We start from the raw sequence: 25,561 nt of genomic DNA, 5'->3' as shown, positions 1-25,561 counted from the left end.
TTTTGTCACAGACTGTTGTGTTTCTGTGGCACAAAGAACTGATCTAAACTGCTGTACATGCATCTGTCTATGATAAAAATACACAGCATTTAAAGGGTAAATTCCACCTGAACCCTACTTTCTCATGTTTATGTGTATAAATGACTACTGAGGTAAACACATGAACTCTGTGTTGGTTGAAATAAACCTTTAATTCACTGTATTAGAGGGAGATACAGCATGTACAACCAGAATATTTTCATATAAAATACAGTGAATTAAGAGTTTATTGTGATTGCTGAAGCAGTGGAAAGATGAACTAATATGTTTTGGATGAGTTTTACTTTTTATTGTTTATTCTGCTGTTAAATTAAATTAAATTAAATATGAGAACAAAAATCTAAAATATTTCTATAAATAGAGTCTGAGGGCTTTGGTGGGATGAATAAACCCTTCTGGTTAAACAAAATGTACGTTACTCTTTAACAAGAACGTCTGTCTCTTAAGGAATCCATTACTTAATGTCCTCAGACAGTTACAATCTGAGCCTGTCGGAGGCAAAAAACACTTTTAGTGGACGTACTTTGATGGTTAACAATTGCCCATAAGGATTACACTGCAGCCTGTTTTATGGCTGACAGCTGCAGCGGCCTCGCTCGATACTGGACTAATTTCAAAAATTGTTGTCCCCATTAGTCACTTCAACACAAAAACATGAGAAAATAGGGCCCAGGTTGATTTTTTTTTTTCAAGTGAGAGACTCAGCGCCAAAATAAAAGGATATGACAACAACTTTATAGATCTACAACAGCCTGTCATTAGTTTCTTGCTCAGCAAGTGGTCTAATCCAGAGGGGAAGGGGCACACAGGTCTAGAGGGCCCCTGATATTTCCATGTAAAAACACAAGTGGATTTGCTTGTACACAATAGTAATTGACAGAGTGTGTACATGAGTGTAAAAAGATCTTTACTGTGTAAGGGATCATTTATTCCCACTTAATCTTTCTCTTCCTCTCTGTCTTTTCTCCCTCCCTCTCTGATGTTTGATACTGTTGTGTTGAGCACTGATGTGATAAATCCTGCAAATTTCACCTTTTTCATTATTCATTAATTTACTGATTATTTTCTTGATTAACAGATTAGCCATTTGATCTGTAAAACTGTGAAAAATGCCCATCATAACCTCCAAACAGTCTTTTTTCATTTTCATTCATCAGATTTTAAAGAGATTAGTTTACTGTCATACATGTAGAAGAGGAAGGAAACCAGGAAAAACACATTCAAGAAGGTGTGACTTGTTTATGGTGATTTTGTGTATGATTTGTGGTCAAATTTACTATTCAATACATCATAATTGTGCCCTTTGTGTGTCTAGACTTTTTCCTTTGTAGTCAACATTTTGTTAGTTTTTGTTTAGACAACATTTAATACATTTGATAAGGTTTTGAAATGGTTTTGTATAAAAACATGTTCCTATTCCTCCAAGGCATTTTGGTACTGGTATCAAAACAATCAGCGACAAAGGAGTGTAATTCATCACAAGTAATCAACAAGAAATTAATAAGTGCCTCTGTGTGTATGTAAAACAGTAACAGTTACAATTGACCACTTGATAAATATAAAAGTGAATGAAAAGTCCTGTCGAATGATAATTTTGCCCTGAAACATCCCACAGAACTGGATTCACTGAAGTCTGTTGCATTCATATTCAGCCTGTGCAGGTCCGAGGAACACGAGGTCACTTTCTGAATAGAAAATCTTTTTATAGACTCCATGAAATGACACAAAGTTGTTTGAATAAAAAGTCCCTCTGTGCCCTGATGACCGGCAGTGATAAGAATTTTTATTTACACATTTAGTCCCTCTGTGGTTCACCTCCAATAAAGTCCTCTAACCTTGGCAGCAGCTTTTCACAGCTCACATTTCTTTATTAGTATTCTAATACTAATAAAGACTTCTTATGAGAGGACACAAATGTTAACAAAGGATTTATTTCACAGTCTAGAGACTTAAAACCTGTGGGAATACCAGGAGTACACATTGATATAAAAACACATTATCTATATTATTATTTCTCATAATCTACAGGCTAGTTTTCTCTGTTGAATGTAGATGGATATGTTGATTTTTGAGGATCAACTATTTCATCTTTCTGCTGAAGTTGAACGTGATTATTTAGTTACAAAGCCATCTTTGTCATGAACATGGACTCCTGGCTAAACTGGAAAATCAGAGCTCGTCATAAGACCAGTTATCCAGGAAGTTAAACTTTTTGAAATCAGATAACTTTAACACAGTGCAACTGTGCTGCCCGCATTTCGAGTCACATTTTTCATTATTTTAACTTTTAAATCTAACCTAGGGCTGCAGACAGAGATATTGTGATTGCACTGTGATTAGCAATAAATGGAAAAGATCATTTTTGCATCATTATTTTCATTTTTACTTTACAGGGTGATGTGACCTTTGTTGGGGTCTGTCTTTGCAGCACTACAGTACTTCATTATAATGCTGTTTTGTCACACTTTTTTCCTTTATCAAAAAATTGCAGCTTCTGTCATTTGTATATTGCACTTGGCCATATTACCATTTCGATAATATTTCAATTAATTGTGCAGCCCTTCTCTAATCCAAACGCTTCCCAACCTTCTGGGGTTTTAATTAGGGTTTAGCAAGGCCTCAACCTCTATTCAACTTTAAATATAAAAGGCTGGCAAACGCTCATGTGTTCTGTTACCTGTTGTCATATTTGACCGTCACTCCTGCGACGGGCCCAGTGTCGCAGCCCAGGAACAGGAAGGAGACGTAGCAGGCCGTGGAGATCAGGTTGACCAGCATGGCCATGCGAATGGCTCCCAGCGCTGACAGGTTGAGCTTCTTCACCAGCAGGCCGCCCATGAAGATCCCCAGACACGCGCAGGGAATGGCTGTCATACCTTGAAACAGAATGACCTATTTATTACACTGCCGTACAAATGTGTGTGTGCGACTGTGCATGTGTGCACGCATGCCTGACTGCTGTGAGCACAAACCTAGCAGCTGGTTTGCTGAGGTGGTGGTGAGGTTGAACTGCTGCTCGAGGTATTTCCCCAGAAAGGCCGCGAATCCAGCCACGACAGCGATCTCCATACAGGCTGCCAAGATGATGCAGGTGAACACCGGGTTTGACAGGAGGTGCTTGGTCACCTTGGGGATCACTAGTAGTAAAAAAAAAAACAAAAAAAAACATGATAATTAAAAAGTGAAATATTGATACACATGCAGTCTTAAACATACTGTACACTCTTAAATCTTTGTGTTTACTTATTTGGTTGCCTTTTCAAAAGCCTTTCGTCTAATTGCACTTTTTGCACATTTTTGTACAGTTATGGTTACAGACTCTCTCCACGTCCCCTACACTTGTATTTTGAGTGCAATTAATTTGCAAAAAAAGAGACAAAATGCACAATAAACCAAGTTAAAGATTATTTTAATAAAAAAAAGCAGCATTTAGGTTCATGCAGTAGCTCTGGTAACAGTACCAAAACATCATTAATGTGTTATTGTTTTTCTCATTTGTTTGTTAATTAAAGCTTGTTTTGTTTTTGAGCAGCATTTTAATGTTGTACCTGCTGGATAGCGAGAAAATATAGTTACAAGAGCTACTTAATGAACTTAAATACTAGTTTTTATTATTTGTAGGGCTGTGACAACATCAGATTACACTACACGATCATCATGGCCAAAATAATTAATAATAACAACATTATTGCAACCTCTATAGAAAATTAGAAAAAAAAAAATGCTGTAAGTCAAAATCATCTTTAACTTTGTTTCATTTGAAACATGAGTGTATCGTACAGGGCCGGTGGAGAGACAGTCTGTAACATAACTGTACAAAAACATACAAAAATTGCAATTACAACAGAGGTTTTCAAGAAAGACACCCAGATGAACTGATCAACAAAAGAAACAAAAATTCTGAAAGCATCCAGTATGTTACTGATTTTTTTTATTTTATTTTTTTTAAATAACCTGGTGAAGGTTGCTGCATTGAAACGTTGCTATTATCAGATCTCTGATTGTGAGTGCAGAAGACAGATCTTTGTTTTGTATTATCAGCCCATGATCTTCTCCTGCAGGCCTGTTGATCTACAACTGTGCAAAGGTTTTGCAAAAGTATGAGCATGAAAATATACTCAGTAAAAGAATTACTGATGCATCAGTGTCACAGCTGGCAAAGGCAGAAAGGTGGAGCTAATTTGAACTTCTTTGTATACTGCCGGAAAACTATAACAATTCATTATAACTGACAGACTGATGATATTTCTTATTAAAATTACTTATCTTCAGTGTAACTAGTAGCTAAAGCTTTAAATTCAAGCACAGTGTTTCTCTCAAAATTATACTTAGGTACAGAACTTGAGTAAATGTACTAAATTAAAGGAGCTGAAAACTTCTTCTACCGTAGGAACTTTGAGTTGTAAACATTTTAGATCAATTCCAGCGTAATTCTTTCACATCTGACAAACCTAATAAAATAAATTAATGAGTATGCGTCATGTATTTTTACAGAAGATGTCCTTGCGTGAATGCACTGCAGCACTATACAGGCTCTTGCACACTCACCCCTGAGTTGCTGACAGCAGGTGGGGCTGTTGGCAGGCTCGTGGTTGCGTACAACCCCATTGCTGGACTTTGGAGTCTCATAGTCTGAACTGAGAGCGGGAGGAAGCATAACCTGCTCGCTGTCTGCCCCCTCCTCTTTCTCCCGGGTCGGCAGAGACTGAGGGAAGCCAAACATAAAGAGAGCCGAGAAGAAGAGTAAGGCACCGCACAGGAGGAAGCCTGCCCACCAGGCCCCGATCCACCGCGGGTCGTCCGGAGTGATGACCAGCTTACCTGTGGAGAGGCACAACATAAGTCAACACATGGCACGCACAGAAAAACACAGGAAAAGAAGGCCGGAGAGATGTTAAACTCACTGGTGTCGATGAAGAGAGCATCCACGTAGAACTTAGTGCAGAGGGAGCCGAGGATGAAGCCACAGGCCGGCCCAAAGACCAGAGTAGAAAAGAGGATTCCTGCACAGAAACAAACATCAAATTTAATGTGTGGGTTTGATTTTATCCACTTGAAACTTTCAGAAAGACATGTCAAAAACAAGCCCCAAAGCAAGTAGGCTTGTTTTGTTAGAACAGTCATGGATATTGTGCTGCAGCTCACAGGCCAGAATCATGAGATGTTCTGTATAACACAGTCAATCCCTTCTGGATGAAGCTATAAAACAGTGGTTCACCACCTTTTTCCTGGGGACCCCTTTTCTATAATTAAGTAAAGTGACGACCCAAGCGACACATTTTTAAAAAAAAAATTATTTCTTAATATATTCAAAACACACAACTAGTACTAGTACAATTAACACAAATAGTGAACACAGGAACTGCAGGAAGTTTGTGTAATTTGAATTCATTTGAGCAAATTAATCCCTGTGAACACTGCATTAGAAATGAGACTTCCCGATATTTTTAGTAACTTTTTCTGTATTATGTATTTTCCTTTTTAAAAGTCATGCATACTTAATAGGCTTCTTTTTTTTTTTGATAAATTCAGTGATTTCTTCTCCCTGACACTTGGCCATTGTTCTACTAGTTCTTCGGCTGATTTTACTACTTTCCTAAGGCAGGATAAGGCTGTTAAACAAAGTGAAGGCTCTGAATACAGCTTGTGTTCAGGTCTTAAAATTTATATCTTAAATAAAAATCTGAACTTTAAGGATAAAATTTTTATTTAGTTTTCTTCACACAAATTAATGAAATGCTGAGACATAGGCCTACTGTACATTTTTAAATAGTTTTCTTTCATGTCTTAGAATGAAGAAGGCCCCATGACCCCACATGAAGCTTTGGCGACCTCTTGTGGGGGGTCGAGACCCCCCGTTAGGAAGCAGTGCTGTAAAGCAATATATATTAGGCGTCCTTTGTGCCACATTCAATCAATGTCCCTATTTTGGGAAACTTCAATAATTTGTATCAACTTTTTAATGTATAGTGCTGATGATTTGTGGTGCTTGTGTTTACTGTGTTTATTGGTGAGACAAAGACACATTTCCTGCTCTGGTGGAACATATTTTATCTTAATAACATTAAAGCTGAAATTCTGGATAGACAGCAACTAATTATTTTCATTATTGATTAATCTGTTGATAGTTTTTTAAAATAATCAATTAAACCGGTAGTCATGAAGTGTAAAAAAAAAAAAAGTCCAAAGTGACGTCTATACTGTTTTAATATTGCAAAAACTTTTATACTGTTGTACCTCAATCATCTTCTTGCACAGACTTTTATACTTTTTAATACTGGTTCATAATGCACAAGATGTTTTATACTGCCTTTTACTGCTCCTCAGTCTTGTTATTTTTCCTCTTTCTTTATTTTTTTAGTTTGTAGTATATTTCTATATTTGTAAATACAATAATTGAATCAGGTAGAGAGACACAGCAAACTAAAAATGTCATTGCATTGATAATGTCTGCATATGAAAATAAAGCCTTTGAATCTGAACAAAAAATTCAAAAAGCTGCAAATCTTCAAGCCATTTTTACATCATTTCAGCTCTACTTTCTATGTGTCCTTTTCCAGGCGATAAAGTGTAAAGCAAGACAGCAAACAGGGAAACATTTTGGCTGGCATGAAAGATCAAATCAGCCAGTTAAAACCACAAGGCGAATGCAGCAGCGGTGTCACTGCACTCGCTCTGATCACATGGCTCAGCCTTCTCATCTTCGAGGGGTGACACACCGAACAAACAGACACAAACACACACACTGCGAGGAAGACACCTGACTACAGAAACCAGTTCTTCTGTCCCAATCTGCTCTGGTGGACAGCTGGAGATAAAATGTGGAGCCTGGTCCAAAATCCTCATTAGAGCGCTGTCAGCGGGGTGAGAGTCTGGCACTGTGACTCACACTGCAGGCAGATAATGAAGACTCAAAGCTCAATTTGGGAGACAAATTTCTCCCTGACTCTAAGTCCTGTGATCTGTGGTATTATTAGACTGCAGTGTTGGACTGTTTCTGGCACACAGCGACAAACCAGATCTAAGTTTGAGCACTGCTGCTCACAAGAGCTGCAATGCTAGCATCAAATTACTATCAAAAAAATGATAAAATCATCTCTGCTCCTCCACTTCCTCCTCTGGCCCCTGCAGCATGAGACACGTCCCCTTTGCCGGCTGCAGGTTGGCCTGCACATCGCTGCTATCAGCACGATGCCGTCTCTCCAGTAAGATGTTGTTTGGATGCCAGGAGCAGCCACTTAATGAACAAGCGTGGAAACTGTGACTAAGCTTCGTATGTCTCTGCTGAAAGTGAATGCACGGCCTGCTTCCTGCCTTGACCACCCACAAAGGAAGGGAGTCAACACGTTGACATTATTGTAGCCTCATTCACATCATAGTTTATTCTTCACATAAAGGAAATTGCTCACAGATTTGCTAGGTGTGGCTCAGTACCTAAATGCGGTATAAACAAAGTCATTTTAGGAGGGGGGAGGAGTGAAACAAAAGAAAAAAGGAGTCTTTATGCTGGGAAGGGAACAAACTGATTTCTTTTCGCAAGCATACAGCTGAAACATCTTTGTGGTTGACACTTAGACCAGCGCGGAAATGAGCAAAGTGTGTCCATGAGGCGCCAGAGCATGACAGGTTTTACCTCTTCCTTCAACAAGCTATTTGAGACTTTGCAAAAAGAAATGAACTGAGATAACAGCCAGGAGACTGCCAAATCTGAAACTGAAGTGTAAAGGAGAAATCTATAATATATTTACTATAATAAATCATAAAATTACCAGGATAAATCACCAGAGAATAAGGAAATATGCCAAATTGAAATACTCGCTTCTCTGACAATGCAACTTGTGTTTTTGTTTGCCTGTTTCACGTTAATTAGAATTAAATTAATGCTGAATGTTGCCAAATGAGTAAGTGTCTGTTTATGAGTCATAACAAATCATTAATTATCTTTTATAAGGAGTACATGTTTATAACGGATAAATTTAGCAATATAATAATGGAGCCCGGCAGGCAGAATGCAGCCAGTCACTGAAGTCCAGCTCCAGGGCGTGTATTTTCTGAGCAGTGGACTTTTCTTTTCAGGATAACAGGCTTAACTTTACATTGATAGACAACTAACAGTTATAAACATCTAATCAACTTACAGTGTAGGGGGAGGAGAGTGTTGAGAAACAACTCTCTTTAACCATAAACTGTACATCAAACAGGATTTCATCCTTTGTAATAGATTGTGTATGGCTCCAACTTACTATTTGGACTCAGTACTCATTTCTGGACACGAAATTGTCATGTAATGCTCCTTTAAAATAATTACGCTCAAACAAAAGAGTTTAACCATCCCTAACATATGCAGGAATCACACCCACAAAGTCACAGTTTCAGAGCTGTTGTGGCTGGATACCAATGAAACTGTGAAGCTTATCAGCGCTCTCATGAAGGAGGGCTGCAGTCGCTACGTGACGAGTGAATTTGCCTGTGGTGTTGCAAATGAGGCCTGTGCACTCTCCGTTTCGAGTGTTTCCTTAGAAACTGAGTGTTGTCTTCTCATAGCAACAACATCACAATTGCTCTCACCACAGGAAACCTCAAAGAGGAAATTCAGTTAGTGAAATCACCTTCCAGGAGATGACGCCCCAGCTAGCCCACAAGACCACGACTACTGAGAAGGTAAATGTTTCCACTGAGATTCGTGCCTACCCCTGGTCGTGTTCGAGAAACGCTGTCTCCTTGATGATAACATTGTGCCACAGTCAGTGCGAGATCGCTAATCTATGAGGGACCATGCCTCCTTATCAATCTGCTGTGTCTGCACGGGAAAGAAGGGGGACGCAAGTTTGAATGCGTTGATAATCTTCGCATGAAAGATTAACTCAAATATTGTTCTTGTTGATTTAAGGTCAAAGCCAGCAGGAGAAAACCATGCAGCACGTTGAGTCTCTCACAATGGGATTAATCTAACATGAACATGAACTGGAACCTGTAGTCAAAACATAAGCAAAGTATCAAGTCCAACACTGCTTTAAGATAGCTCAACTGATATTTTACTTCCACCAGCCAGAGCCTAATCTTCTTAATGTGAGGTGCTCTGATAACAAAAAAAAGTCTTTTGGGACCTACTGCATAGGAAAATGGACACATCTCCAGTTAAACTCTTCATATTGCCTTAAAGAAATAGTTCATATTTTGAGAAATATGTTTATGAGTGCGAGTTGGGTAAGAGGAAGTATGATACAACTCATCAAGGGGTGAGAATCAGGCCCCACTATATGTCATTGTTGCAAATACTAAGTCACAATACAATATTATTGAGATTTTAAACATTTATGTGAGTATTGCAACAACATATGTTGTAATATATATATATATATATATATATATATGACAATGTATCGATACAATATTGGCAATGAAAATATCACATAAATCACACTATGAGTTTTTCCTCCATCCCTATGTCTGTCCATTAAGTGTAGCGCTAGAGCTGGGAGATGATTAGCCTAGTTTAACACAAAACCTGTAAGCAGGGGGAAAAAACTAGCCAGGTAACCTCAAAATCCAAGGTGGCTGCTCCGTGCGTCAACAGTTCTGAAAGCTGTTTATTACCTCTGTCTTTTGTGTCTCATTTCCAAATGTCAAATTATTCCTTTCAGGTAAATTCTTCTGTGAACAGGCAGGAACAGAGGAGACAAATGGCATACAACCACAAATTAGAGCTGATTTGGATGGTTTCATTCAAACACAGTGACGAGCTGAGTTACCATTATTACCAGTCTGTACTCCCCATCCATCGCAGTGCAACAGTTATTCTTTCTCCTAATTCCATTTCAAATAACCGACCTTTGCTCTCAGGTCAAAGATGAAAAGACAACTGTAAAGCTGTGGAGACGTATTTCATGTCATAACAGGGTTAGGCCGAAGAAAAAAAAAAAGGAAAACCTAAGTTAAGCACATTAAATCTCCATGAAGGACAATACACAACCAGAGCCATGGGTAATCTTTGTAACACACTACTTCTCCAAACTGCCTAAATCCCTTTTCCCTTCCAGCGGTCCTGTTACGAGATAAGTACAAAACAAACTAATTTGTTCATGTTGTAGTTCGCCCGAGCCTTTTAGTATCCTGTGAATTATACTCTCAGGGGAGCATGTCAGATGTAATTCAATAACAAAGCTCAGCTCTAGTGTTTTTGTCTCCCTCTAATTTGTTTAGAGACCAATACAAAAGGCTGGGAACGTTGGCTGGTCCATGCCGCTTGTCCTTTTCCGGATATTAATTAAGCCACAGATGCATCCCATATCCTACACACAACATTTGGAAAGTTGACTTAAAGGGATAGTTCAGATTATTTGATGCAGGATTAAACGAGCTAAGACATGAACTTCTGTGGATGTGGGTCAGAAACAATGGTATTGTAGCCACTTAAAAAACAGCCCACCTAAATAAAATCATTATAAGTTTAAGTTTATGCTATATTTAGAATATTTTCACCACTTTACTTTGCAGCCTTTTTGGAAACTGCCCTTATCGAAGCCAAAAATCATCCTCTCCAAACCAACAAAACTCTACAATTCATACTCTATAGTAATTTTTCTTCACTGTACTCCGTACGCCTCGACCTGTTAGCTTGTTTTTGTTATTGACTGTCTTCTGATCATTTTAAAATTTAAAAGCAGAACAACGCAGCAGTGGAGCAGCAGCTCCTGTGGCCTGCAAAGTAAAATGACTGACTTTGCCTGCAGAGTTTGGATACCTTGAGGAGTGCGATGTTTGGCTTATATAATGGTGTTTTCCCATCAGAAAAGGCTGTCTGATGGCAGTGAAAATATTTGAAATAGTACACACTTAAACTGATATCGATCTCTTTTTGGGTGGACCTGTTTTAAGTGTGTGAAATACCTTTTTTTTGTTGCTGACGCTGCCCACACATTCCCTTGAAGAGAACAAGGAATAGATTTTTTATTTTCTGCAAACTGTAGATCAGAGTTGGTATTTCACACGTAGCACTATGTCACTGACGTCATGCTACTTATCTTTCACACTTGGACAGCATTTCCACATAGGCACGTGACCATATACATGCACTTCCATCTCATACAACAGACTTCTGCAATGTTTCAGATAAAACACTATGCAAAGATTAAACCATAACAGAGGAGATGATAAGTGTGACAAGCTGTACTCTTCATAAAATCACTCCTGAGATTAATGTGGAGGCAGGTGAAACCCCGTGAGAGTTGTTCGACACAGATATAAGTTCCTCCCAAAAGATTGAGTCGCAAAGTTTTCTTTAGGCCATCTAAACCAAGGGGTTGAGATTATAAACCAACACAGCGTGAGGTTAAACAGAAAGCTCTTGGTAATCGAAATGTCAGATGCATTACACCCGCACCGTCCTCAGTTTATTTCCTGCTCTCGCTGTACAAAAGGAATTCCTTCTCCTCCATTAATCCCGCTCAAGTTGGCTCAGTAATCCCCGAGCTAAATAAGAGCAGAGGGACAGTACGATGTGGGAGGCCAAACAACAGCTTGTGCCACTTTCACGAGGGGCCAGACTGAAACTGAGAGTGAGCTAAATGATTACTAAAGATAAAGCCAAGAGCCAGAGTCTCAGCTCTCCGGCTCTGGGGCCAAAACATGAGTTTATGTCAAAAGGTCAACTGAAAGAGTCTCGGGACAGAAGAACTGCATAAAGCAGATAAAGCATTTCAAGGTTACGTTTGCAGTGGCTGTAAACTTTAAAGAGCTTTCAAACAAAAGCCCTGTCTTCCTCCTCTGCCGTACATCAGGTCATAACATCCTCTTTGTAGAAGTGCGAAGACATTTTTTAAGATTGAAGAGGCTCAGGAGAGACACTCAAAACAGACCAGAGATGTCAGACTGAGCACGGGCCATTTTCTGCATGTCCACTGAAGTATCACTCACGCTGACAGTTACACAAAAGATTCAGACTACAACACCTTCACTCACACACATCGCATCCAACAACCATCCATCTGCTTCCTGGCAACGTTTCCTCTCCTCTCATCAGCTGGGCAGAAACAGCATGCGGCTGTTTTCAGGTATGCAGAAGAACTGCTAAATGTTTTCTGGCTTATGAAAGAAACCTGTTTTCATGCAGTGGACTGGGTTTAATAGAGCCAAAGGCATTTTTATTGTCAAAAAGAACAAGCCTCGCAGCTTCTTATCTGTGGTACTGTTAGCTTGTATGTTGCAGACAAAAGTGTATGATTTGTTTTTTTTTTTGCTGAGGAGAGGTATCTGAGGAAGATTGATCGATTGATGGGCCAGGCAACATGGTAGGGTTGGGCAACTGGAGTTTTTTGACCATTTCTTGACAATTTCTGCATTATTTTTGTATTTTTGTAGCTACTTTAATGGCCTGAACAAGTGCGAGTCTCTGCTCAGCTGCACAGTCTCATTCAGCATCACAGTACTCACCCACTGAGCTGCTGAATGAGTGAGAGGAAAAAAGCCTGTGGAGCCAGAATATTTTCACATCTAACTCAGTGAATTAAGGATTTATTTTGACCAAACCAGAGTCTGTGATTGGAATAGTATCATAATATCAATTTTTTAGCTGTAAAAAATGCTCGGCCTGTGCACCTGTGCCCTGGTTTAACATTGCTCTCACATTTTTCTATATATCTCTTACCTTGTTGGTCTGTGGGTTTATTTTAATGGGTCAGTACTTTCCAATTATTACCTACTGAACAGGAACTTTATTAACCATATAGACACAAGCTGTTAGGAATACACCCAACAACATGTTTCCCATTTTCTCTGTTTCACAACCTGCTGCAGTTTTGCATCTAGACATGATGTTTCGGTATGAAACTCATAAGTGAGGCGTCCGACATAATCTGTGGTTCTCAAATTACTGCCTGCTACATCTGCTAATAACACAGTGGGCAAAACACTTACTCATCCTGCACCTGCATGATGTTACCAGCTATGATCACAGTAATCAATTTATCTATATCAGTTCTGTAAGTGTCAGTCACATATATCAAATATATTTCAGGAAAAAACAGATGAAATGAATCTTGAAGGAACTGCTTGTTCGGTCTCTGTAAAGTTTTGTCTCTTTCCATGTATTTTTTTTTGTACTTTTTTCGCTGTCACATCTGATCTCAATCTCAAAGTCATTTGTCTTCAGGCACTCGGAGGGGAACTGCTGAAATTCTTATCTTTCATTTCTCAAAGAAACTCTAACTGAAGCACTACTTCCTCCTCTATCCTTGGACGATACTACCAGCACTGTAATCCTGCAGACTCACTGACTCCCTGAACATTTGGTTGACACCCAAGATGTGAACCTGTGAACACCATCAAAAACACACTTGCTGAGAAAGCCAATTTAAATGAATAAATCCCCTTACTGAGATTTAATACGATTGACTCTAAATTCTTTAAACTTTGGCGTGATGTGAAATCCAAGTGTCTGACACGATGATCGGGGTCTGACATCAGTTTATGCAGATAGCTGTTATGTAAACTCAGCCGACGGGATTAATAACAAACAGGTAAAAGTCATGCAGAAGTCACCTCTAAGGTGAAGTCTATTTTGATGAGGTACAGAGGATATTAAAGGCTACCAAATCTTCAGTGATCCATAAGTAAGAACTAACAGCATTAGACAGCAGCTTTCACCCCAGGAAGCAGAGGCTCGGCCCACCTGAGTGGCTTTTAGTATCAACGTCAGCATCAGTTGTCAAGGAAAACATTATTCACACTGAAGGCAGGAAGTCTTACTGCAGATTTTAAAAATATCTTATAAGTTTGCACCATTGTACATTTAGTTTGATAAATGAATATGGTTTCTCTGTCTTTTAAAACCACGTATCTCCAAAATGGATTCGCAAAAAACAAACAGACAAATAAATAAATAAATAAAATTGCATTATCCAACCATTTTCTAAACACACATTTTGTTAAGTTCTGCTGCTATGGGGTCTCTGTCGCATCAAAAGAATAATAAAAGTTGTATTTTAATAATGTCAGCAGGTAGAGTGGGATCATGGGAGTTGTTATTTTCTTATCATAATGTATGCTGCATTTTCCCCTGAAGTTTCAACAACTACTGCTTTATTTGGCTTTAATTTATGGTTTATTGATGAATCAGTGGATTATTTTCCTAAATTTGTTGATAAAAATCCAAGAAAAGTGTGTGTCATAATTTCCCACAGCCAAAGGTGATGTTTTCAACTTGCTTGTTTTATTGAACTGATAAGTAAAAAAACAACAATAACAAAATATTCATTGCATTCTACATATACTGTATATAAAGCATCAAATATTCATATTTGTGAAGCTGGAAAAAGATAATTATAAAATTAGTTCCTGATGATCTGTCTGATATTGGGCAGCCTAACACCCTAACACAGTTTGAGGAGTTTGAGATCTGTGAGATCTGCCTTCATGCATATCTTTGTTACAAGCGTTTGATAAACACATTTGAGGGATCATTGCAATATAAGCTGATATATATCAATATCAGAATTCTATATTGTTATCGGCACCGGCCTCAGTATCAGTCGGGGCCCTACTGATGATCTCTGTGTTGACTGACTGACTAATTATCAACTCAGAGTCACAGCTCTAAATGACTGAGAGAAGAAAAAAAAAAAAAAACTGAGATGGCTCGTTGGTCAGCAGCCCGTACCCTACAGTAACCCCGTTGGCTCTACACAGCCATGACCTAAATAACAAGCCAAAGCTTAAAGTAGGCTCTCAACTCACATTCAAATGCCATTACATCAGGATCATCCTGCTTTAACTTCCGTTTACGTCAAATCATCTCAAATTTGAGACCACTCCTCTCTACACACGCCCGGCTGCTGTCTGACATCAAAACAGCGTCTTCTCGTCTTGTTAACTTCTACCTTGCAGCGGCGCAGTCGACTGTTAGGGCGGTTTCACTGATGCCATATGGTCACGATATAAAAAGTGCAGCTTAAGGACACGTTTAAAACTATTAGCATTTTGACCCTGAGGATGAGCAGTGGGGTTACTGCAGAGCTTCGTCCGGCCGACACGGCGGGCTTCTCAGCGGCGCTCTTCCCCTCAACACCCTGTCACGTTAAGCCGAGCTCTGGCTCAATCTAAGCCTCCGAGAGGTCACGGCCTGAAATGTGAGGTCAACGTCGGGCCTCGCTGTAGGCTTCACTGCATCATATCAGTGTCTGTTTTAACACACTCCTGATATGAGTCTAGACTGCTGATAACAAGATTATTTTTATGTAGAAATCAGGTGGCTTTTACTGAGTCTACTGTACATACAGTACAGTTTGTGTTTTACTACATGTGGTTACGTAATTACCACAAAAGACACACAGACGCCGACATCTCCGTGTTTCACTTCCTAATGTCAGATACACAAGACTTGTTATGAGTGTAAATATTTGGGAAATGTCACTTGAAGTAACATTTACAGTTAAAGCACAAATATTTCATTTACTATCAGTATTTCATTTCGTTTATCACACAGATTAGAACGCTGTGTGTGGTGGTGGCTGTGCTTGCCTTTCCTTATTTTCTCATTATTTTGCTTATTACCAGCCCAAAACATCTGTATTTGACATCCTGGAAATCTTTTTAGTGCGTTCACAAAAAGCTCAGACAAATCCTCCAATAAATGGTGGGAACATTTTATCTTCTGAAAAATATTATATATTTTCTGAACCTTTATGAATTAAAAAACAGACGAAAACTGTGGATGCAAGATACCAACAACTCAAGGCAATACCACCAAAAATAGTCCAAGATATATTATCCTGATATAAAAAAAAAAGCAAAATGACGACTTGAAATTTGTTAGATAATAATTGTATGCAGATTTTTTTGTTGAAATTATTTTTTCCTTTAAACTTGAAGTGCTTCTGCTTTACTTCTTTAAAAAAAGAAGAGAAAGCTATGACCAAAGCACGTGCTAAAAATGTGCATGTGGATGAATTGTCTTTTTGTTTGAATTATGTATGTGCAACTGCAAAACAAAAACAATATTACAATAGATATTGTAACAGTCTGGTATTGTATCGATTTATTTTTTAATTGTGACATTACAATATTTGATATATTGTTACATCCCTAATAAATACATATTTATTCATTTTTGTGGTACATTAAAATACATAAAACTGACTTTTGTTACAGCTTAAATGATTAATCAAAAATCTCAAACATTATCTGGTTCCAGCTCGTTAAATCTGGCGATTCACTGATTTCTCGTCTTGTTTATATAAATAAAAGTAAAATGATATATAACATTAAATTTAATATCTTTGGGGTTAAACAGTTGGTCAGACAAGTCATTTAAAAATGTTACTTTGGATCTTGGAAACAATCATTAGTTGCATCCATACTTATTTTTTCCATTGTTTAATTATATTGTTTATATAACATTGTTTCATGCCCACTGTGTTACATCAGAGGTAAAAAGAAAAAAGTGAATGCTGACTGAAGATGTGCTGTGCCCAACAGATCTCTGTCCTGTTTTATAATTCAGGGGCTGCGACAACCGAGCTGCCACATCCCATGACTCTTTGGATGACAATACAGAGAAAAATCACTTAAGTAAAACACACTGCAGCAGGATGGGAGAAGGAAAAAAAAAGAAGGTTTTATCGAGTGAGATACACGGCAGGCAGAGCTGGAACAGTCAAGCCCTGTCATGGAAATAAATGCTCTTTTTAATCTTAAGAGAAAAAAAAAAATCAACATCCGGCCCTTATATAAGACAGAGTGAAGCCATCATATTAAACTTTGGAAAAAGAGCAAACTGTATCTGTGAGTGTTCATATCCTCTGTGGGTCTCCTTACAGATAAATATTGGATGGGAACACTTAGATACTGATAAAGAAAGCACAGAAAAGGTAAAGTCAACAAACGGACATGAGGGAAATTAAAAAAACGGGAATGACTGTTTAAAAAGCATCTATTGCATTTAGTCTAAACACTAAAAACGGATATGACAAATATATGGAGGTGCTCCTGCCTCCCCTGTCTGACCTCAAAGTCCCTCAACTGACCTTCCTTATCAAGAGTTCAACACTTCTTACCACAGGAAGTGTTTTTAACTGTGCGTGTGAGATAAAATTTGCCTTAAATATCTGTTTGGGTATGTCAAAGGTGTTGATCAATACCAATGATGGACTGATGGAGTCTTTCAACTAATATTTAGCTGCATACAATGTTGGAAAAAAGAGTTCAAACTACTAAAGTACTAATAGATTATAAAAAACCCTGATAAGTATTCAACTGTCCAGGTCAAACAGACAGTGGAGAACTCAATATCCCGCTGCAAATTCTTTTGGAACAATCTAATACAATATTTTGTGACTCCAAATTTGAAATTTATACAGCAGAGTTCTGAGCAACAGCATGAATGTCGGTGGTAGTGTGTTCAGTCGACGGCAGACCATTTTCATATAATTTGCGGCTTCCCTCTAATACATTCATATCGGCAAGAGATTGAGGATCATTTTTAGAAGAGAAGCTGATTGCTCTTTTGTCACATTATACCTGACCAAATCCAAACTCCCAAATTCATGGTCCAGGATGAATATATTTGTAAAGTTCATTTGTTTGCAAGCAAGAGAGCTATCACATGGAAGTGGCTGCAGGCAAACTCACAACCAAAGGACAAGTGGATTGCAATTTTCAGTGAAATAGATGGTTTGGAGAAACTAATCTTTTCTGCAATCGCAATGATATGAAATACTTGGAAAAATGGACTACACACTTTAAGGGATGTAACCTTCTGATTGTGTAAATAAAAAAAAAAGAATGGGACTGACGTACGGACAACTCAAAAACATAATGCCTGCGTCCACAGCTGTCGCCAGCATGGAAGCACTAAAAAGCTCCTTCAGATGAGCTTCTTCAGAAACTCCTTATTTAAACCCTGTTTTGGGTCAAACAATCTCAGTGAAAAGGAATTTCAAGACGCACACTCACACAGGTGTTTTCAGTTATTTGGGATTATTGCAGAACTATATTATGCTCGAATTATGAGGTGTTACCGCACTCACATGTGCTGGTAAGGAAGATAAATGCGTCATCTGTCTCAACCTAAAAAGGTGCGATAAAGCTGACAGGGGAGTCACAGAGATGTCAATCCATCAGAGTCAGCACACGCCCACATCACCCTGAAAACAGGTCTAATACGGTAGGCAATTTTCATTTTGACATGTCACAGCAGGAAAAGGTGTGAGTGATAAAATAGTTCCATTCAGCTGTTTCAGTTCCAGAGCCTGCTGGCTCTCATGCTGTCAGCACGCACAATATAACAGAACAGAGGCATTATTCAAGTTATTAGTGACACCTGTGCTTTTCCAACTGTGACAAATCAAATGGCTGCTGTGAAAAGGGCTAAAATAATTCAAATCACCTGTGTGGGTTTACATTTGAGCCTCTAATACTTTTTCTGTGAGATCTTTGGCTCAATGTGTGTGTCAATTACTGTACAACTATGTCAAACGTGGGTGATCAAAGTGATTCGTTCTTTCGTAGCTCTCTGTGGCATTTAATTAGTCGTAAAAAACAGGTGTATGCACGCACGACGCACAGAAAAGCATCCTTGTGACAGAACATCGCTGTTCCCACATGCAGAAACACACATGTCCCTTCATGTCTTCGTCTCATCATTTGACCCATAATTACAACAATAGCAAAGTATATAAGTAAATTTGCTTGAGGAAAGTATGACTGTGTTTGCTCCGCCCACCTCCCGGCGAAGCTTCAGATATTCACGGGTAAATGTCATTGAAGCTTCAAAATGGTATCTGGGACAGCCTTTGGGAATACAAGCTTGAAGAAGAGTCCTTTTCAAGAAGATGAGTCTGATGTACAGCAGCTATTCTTAATCCTGTTGTGTCGCTTAAGGAAAGGATCCTAAAAGGACCCTAACATTGTGAACGTATATTTTTTAGTGGTAAAAATATATTAATATATATTTCGCTGAATAAACTGTTGTAAAAGTTGGTGCATCCTTGCTTCTTTACTAATCAAATAAACTCTCAACATATTTCCTTGTGTGTATTTGTGTTGTGTAATCAGGTCCTTCTTCCACCTCGCGGGTCAGAGGTATTAGGCTACCTTGACCTGACATACAGTAACTTAATCTTTGAGCCCAATTAACCTTGTGTCATCACTCTCAAACTATTCCAGGAAGCAGTAAAAGCCCTCATTAACCTAAATGGCATCAGTATTAGTTAGCTCTAACTGAAGTCCACTTGTTTTTGTATCATGACCTACGGATTTAAATCCACACGGCTAATTAATGTAATGATCCTCCTCGCTCAGAGCCAGACATGATGTCATTATAATGATTTTAATTCACTGTTCCTGTGAATCAGCGCTGCCAGGCCTTTCTGTGCAAGATTTCCAAATATTACAGTAATGCAAGCCTCCACTGCTGTTACAATAATAATAATGATTTCTGTGCCATAAGATTACATAAACAGCCCGGGCATGTTTTCAAACAGGGCACTGATGTGATTCTGAAAGCACAGAGGACTCGGCCAGACTGCCAGCTCTGTGAGCACCGGGTCAGCAGAGGAGGGAGACAGAGGGAGACAGAGGGAGAGAACGACGGATAGACGGTGAGTAGGAGTTAATGTAACAGAGCAAAGCCTTGTCGTTCTGCCACGCTACAGTGATCTGTTTGTAATCCTGCTTCAGATGTTTTCCTGGAGCCAGGACGGCGCTGCCCACAGTCTCCATTGTTGGGCAGTCAGGTGGTAGGATGAAGGCATGGAGGAGAAAGGGCACAAGACCAGAGCGTGTACGTCTCTCCGCTGGAGAGCCGCAGCTGCTCTATTGAAGACGAGAAGCACGGAGAGGTTTGAGACTCTCTGACAGCAGCTGGTAACAGCTTCTTCAGCAGGTGGCATGGCCTAATTATCAGAACAGAGATGCCAAACAGCCCGTTTCCGCCTTTCTCAAAGAACATGTGAGAAGCAGGCACGCAATACACAGGCAATTGTACAACAGAGTCTATCAGCAATTACAACGATGCACCAAGGGTGCTGCATCCTGAGGAAGAGGAGAAAGGATGGGGAAGGCCAGATGTGGGAGGTGTTTTGAGAAGGAAAAAAGTTGACTGAGAAGCGAAGGTTATGCACTGTTGTGTTGTTGTACTGTTGTTGTGATCGGTTTAAAGAAATACAAACAAAGCAGGGCATATTTTCCCCCTATAGCAGCCTGCATGTGCAGATTCAGACCTTTCTTCAGCGCTGAGTGCTGTGGAGAGAGGTCTGGCTATGCGAGACTAATCACAACATAACACATTTTCTGTCACTTCAGTGAAAGGATTATAAAAAATGAAAAAAATGGAAAAGTCTATTTCTAATTAAATGTTGAATTATACACTCAACTAATAGAATGCACTTACTCATATTTGATTATTTTTCTATTTCCATTTAGAACTTTTGTGCAAATGTTCAATTAAGTATCCAGCAAAATATAAAATATGAATGTATAAAATGTAAGGGAAATAGAAAACACTTTTCAACTCTAGTTTCTGGTCCGTGTCAGACTTTTCACACCCAAACCACATGCATGCAGCTGGTGTAGGCCCTGTTTTAGGTATAAGCTCCTCATTTTGTCCTGACTGATTGGAGACATTGTCCTTTTCACAATTACCCAGAATTTCTGAGTCACGGTCACTCCCCTCCATGTTTGTTTGTGTTGCATTCGTGCAAATTTCCTGCCTGCATCTGGGATGTGCAGAAGAATGCAAAGCATCGTCCAAATGCCATAAAGATTGATTCCTGACACAGTGAATTAAACAATGGAGCATAATATGTTAACAATAGGCATTTTTCTATTGACATATATCATCATATCGCACAGTCCTGCGGGAATTAAAGAGTCGTAACTACTTTTCCCATGGCCTGGTGTTTCCTGAAGGCGTGGTTTCTGGTGAAAAACATGCTGGACTTCTCAGCTAGTTGAGGAAACACACACCGCAGCAGTCTGTCCTTAGATACGAATATTCAAGCAACTTTAACCCCTGCTTCCATTCACTCCTAAATTTTCACTGTTGTTTTGTTTGTTTCAGACTGTGAAGGCTCACAGTTTGGAGACAAAACTTGGTGGCCACCTACATAGATTATTTGGTGGCCACAGAGTAACCTTACTTTTTCACACCTGTTTTGAGGGCAGCTTAAATTATTTTGATGATATGCATAAATTTCTAAAAAGTGTGTAGGGCGGTGCTTTTGTCTGACAAAAGATCTTGGACAGAGCACAATCATCAGCCAAGACTTTGTAATTTCAACAGATGAAGCTGAAAGTGAGACACCTGCTATATGAAGCTTTTGTATATTGATCTTTGGGAATAAAAAATAATGACAGTTGTTTAAAGATTCAAAGAAGAGATTTGTTGGACTCAGAGAATCCTGGTGTGGAACCAGATCCTAAATGACCAACAGTAGATCAGTCTTAATTCTTAAAAAATGAAAAAAAAAAAAAAAAAAAAAGAAATCACATATCTGGATCTTTGGAGGACACTAATATGTGACACAATCACATATGATCCCACTAAAACTTCATAAATAATATTATTGCATTATAACCAAGCCCTACATCTATCATTTTTTTAACAGTCTGATTTATAACTTGAGGTTTCTACATACAGTGCATTGTGATGGGAAAATAACCCATTCATCAGGTAGAGCAGAACATGGTTGGAGAGTGATGTCAGAAAGAAATAAGACTCACCTCTGTTTACGCACTGAGCGAATAAAGGTTGACTGAATCAAACAGTTAATTATAATTACTGCCCACCCTATTGATCAGAGTCCATTTAATTAGGCACTGTTATCCTTCACCCTCCGCCATCAGTGATATGGGGATTAAGTGCTGAACATGCTTCTGAGTAATCCTAGGAGCCCAGAGAGCAACCACTTACACACCACTCAATCAATGAGGCTTGGGATTTGTGGTAAAGCCACGAGTGCAGCGTGAATTTGTATCTCCTGAGCAAAGTCCTTGTCCAAGGTCAGGACTTGCTATTACCCTTAACTGCTCTTTTTTCCGGAATTAAAAAAAAAAACCCAATTTCGTCAGAATGAAACATGAGGCCAGCCATCTGCATCTCGGTTTGGTTTGGTTGTTAAACTCGGTGTGGTTTGAAGATTGGGCAGAGCGGAGTGACAGCTGCATCCTCTACAGCAGGAGCAGAGGAAGGACTGAGCATCTCAATCCAATAGTGAAAAAAACAAAAACAAAACACACACACAGCCAAACAACTGTCCGTTTCTGTGGCAACGGCTTGCTGATGCTGCTGTGTTTATGATCCGTCTCCTCCCACCTCTTATCCCCACGCTCCTCCCCCAGTGGATGACAAAAAAAAAATCCCCTTTTTAATCAGCAGTGACAGAGCCTGACCCAGATTGCCTCGAGAAGGCTGCATGCATGGTGGCCTGGTGAGGTTTACTGAGGCCACAGGGATTCATGATGGAGAGGAAAAAGGTGCAATAAGCACGTTTAGGCCAAAATACTAGACACAGTGCAGCAAGACGCCACGTGAAGCACCTTTTCACACTGCTCAGCCTCGTGGCCACTGATGCAGATGGCGATCTGGTGGAAAAAAGACTTGCTCATGGCAATAGCAAGAGGCTTCAACATATGGCTCTGCAGGGTCGGGCGAGATGGCCTGAGGGCGTCATATCTTTTATCCAACACTGATCCACTTCCCACAGAGGTCTGACCTATTTACTGGCTTCCCAATTCACACTTTCTCAGCTCCCTCATGGTCCAGCTGAGGGATGAAAGGTTCATCAGGCCAGAAAAGTTCAGTAGTGGAACAGGTCAAACTCTCCAGGTGTGCAGAGCTGAGGCCAGTTTCACAGGGTATTTTAGGATGGTCTGTAGTATTATGGGGCTTTTCCATTGGCACTTTTGGCTGCAGTGAGTCAAACCATGCAACACTGATTTGCATTTCTATAATGCATGAGCTGTGCCACGTCACACCAGAGATGGACCATGTAAGAAGTGGAGCCGAAGTGCATCCAACCCGCCTCCAAGCAGAAGTTGCGAGACTCATCTCATGCATGTGCAGCAGGAGAGCTGGCAGAAAGACATTTTTAAAAGTGTGTCAGAGGTGTATCAGAAATTAAGTTTTTATCCGCCATTTTATCTCCATTGGAGATGCTGCAGAACATAGTGGAGATGCAAATCCTTGCTGTGCTGGGCTGACGTGCCAGATCAAACCAAGTCAAGCCAAGACAACAACATATGTATGGAGAAGGGGAAGTAAAATCTTGATTTTGCTCTTAGAAAAGGTTCCAGCCTAACTCAGAAGTAAGAGCTATGTTTCTACTTCTACAATACAGTATCAACCATGTCTTTGCTTCATGGAACCACATACGGTATTAGGGATGCACCAATACCAGTATTGGGTACTGGTCTGATATTGTGCTCACATACTCGTACTCATAAATTTTGATAGAACAACTAAAGAACCAGAAACACAGAGTCCAAGGAGTTTGCTAATGCTTGCAGTGAGAAACAGTTGTTACATTTAGATTCAGAAAGTGAGAAAACAAAACATGTTTTTCAAAGTCACTTTAAGAACTGTAATGGTATTATTAAGTACTCATATTGGTACTCGATATCAGCAAGTGACCAAATGTACTTGGTCTGAAAAAAGGCGTACGCTATACAAAACTGTCTCATATATGTTCAGCTGCTTACCTCTTTTTGTGTGTATGCTGTCAAAAACAAAACAAAAAAAACAAGGGGGGGGGATTTAGTTTGACTGTTTACATCTGATCCAAGCAGCCAGACATCCAACAGACAGCAAAACACACACTGGCATAATAATCACCATGTCACTGCAATACTATCCCACAACCACAGCAGATTGACTGGAGGAGGTGATTCACTTGAGACGAGCGTCCAGATGACGAGTCCTTATGAGACTACTATGCGGGCTGACACACAGCAGAAATCTGGGAGTGAAAAAAATCAACTTCGTGCCAAGTCCACACCCTTCTGAGGCTCATTTAACACGATCAGATAGCTTCGCACACCCGCCCCTTCCGATTCATATGAAAACCACGTGTAAACAAACAACCTTCAGTCTGCTTTCATCATCCCAGACAGCGACTACAGAAAAATCAAAAATTATTGACAGTGGACGAATGTGCTCTGCATGTTGGGCAGGCAGGACTGAAAGATGACGTTATTAGATTCAAGCAGGGACAACTGATTCAAATCTCTGCTCAAATTCAATGAAACTGTAACTTGTGGCAGTCACTAATCAATCACAATGACTTTCCATTTATCAAAACGGGAGCACTGTTATGTGTCACGTCTCCCTCTGCTTCCTCTGTTAGCTCAGTTTCTTCTGACTCATTTACATGATGCTGAAGACTGTTTGGGGATAATTGCTGATTAGCTTTGAGGCAGCAGCAACATGTTGTTGACCAGTTGGACACAAGTTAATCTCATGTTTATTGCCCTCTCTAGGACCAGGCCAAGGCAGGGGGCGGCCACCGTGTCCGGCCTGCAGCATTAACGCACAGTGAACGTCTCTGGGTCATTCAGCTCATAGCAGGCTGCTGAGCGTCCTGTCACACATGGCGCAAACAGTTCATTACAGTGATGCCGAGGAGCAGAGGCTGGCTGATAAACGTTCACCACAACGCCATTTATCATCTTGAGATAAAACAAACTGGTGTTGCTAGGCAAACTCAGCACGCAGCTTATGGCAGGGACGGAAAAACCCATTTAGAATCTAATCCTTCAAGATGACATTAACATGCGCTGAGTTTAAGTAGCTTATATAAACGCCCTACTGCAGCAACTGTTTGGAGTCAGAGCATTTTAGCAGGAATGTTGACAAGTCTCTCGAGGATCCCTCTGAGACCTTTGTCACCGCGACTGCCGCAACCGGTTTTTCCTAACAAACCTGAAACCACATTTATCCCTGCAAAGCTGAAATAAACACAAAATGATGAAATGTATCATTAGAAAATTGCTGAAATACGGACGTTTGAAATAATATGCGGGGACTGTGGTGAGAGACAGAGTTAAGGCCTGAAAATAAAATACAAACCAGTGGGTTGGCAGCAAAAATACAGAGATGTGAAAGGCAAATTTTTATATGCTTCCACTCTCCAGGTAGAGGCGGTTATCTTGTCTCAGGCCACATCGGAAAAAAAGGACCTTTGTGTTTCCCCACAGCGAGTCTGTCATTCCTAGTTTGGTAGTTTGGCTGTGTGAGAGAGTGAGAGAGAGAGAGAGAGAGAGAGAGAGAGAGAGAGAGAGAGAGAGAGAGAGAGAGAGAGAGTGTGTGTGTGTGTGTGTGTGTGTGGGGTATGTCTGCTACAGTTGCTCTGACAGGCTTGTGTTCGCCAATAAAACTCAGAGGCACTTCGTATTCTCTGCTGTTGCACTGCTGCAAACTGTTACTGCTGTCTGTCCTTGTTGTATGAAGTTGTAAAGGCCAAGTGAAATCACAATTAGGCATCCCTTTCACTGTTAATATTTATTCTGTATTTAAATGGAGAAATAAAGG

The 25,561-nt window shown here is 39.7% G+C and overlaps 1 protein-coding gene across 1 annotated transcript in view; it reads right to left on the bottom strand.

Annotated features, from left to right (window-relative positions):
• The window catches only part of slco3a1a (solute carrier organic anion transporter family member 3A1a), a 43,614-nt gene that overhangs the window by 3,591 nt on the left and 14,462 nt on the right, over window positions 1-25,561 (bottom strand). Inside the window, exons 3-6 of the mRNA XM_084734397.1 lie at window positions 4,944-5,042; window positions 4,588-4,860; window positions 3,012-3,176; window positions 2,717-2,915 (exon numbers count right to left, since the gene is read on the bottom strand). Of these exons, the coding sequence (XP_084590523.1) occupies window positions 2,717-2,915; window positions 3,012-3,176; window positions 4,588-4,860; window positions 4,944-5,042 (736 nt within the window). The remainder of the gene's footprint in view (window positions 1-2,716; window positions 2,916-3,011; window positions 3,177-4,587; window positions 4,861-4,943; window positions 5,043-25,561) is intronic.

This window comes from Lutjanus erythropterus, chromosome 13 (genome assembly GCF_056507025.1).
Source record: "Lutjanus erythropterus isolate fLutEry1 chromosome 13, fLutEry1.hap2, whole genome shotgun sequence".
Classification (NCBI taxonomy): Eukaryota; Metazoa; Chordata; class Actinopteri; order Lutjaniformes; family Lutjanidae; genus Lutjanus; species Lutjanus erythropterus.
This window is presented reverse-complemented; position numbering and strand designations above follow the sequence as displayed.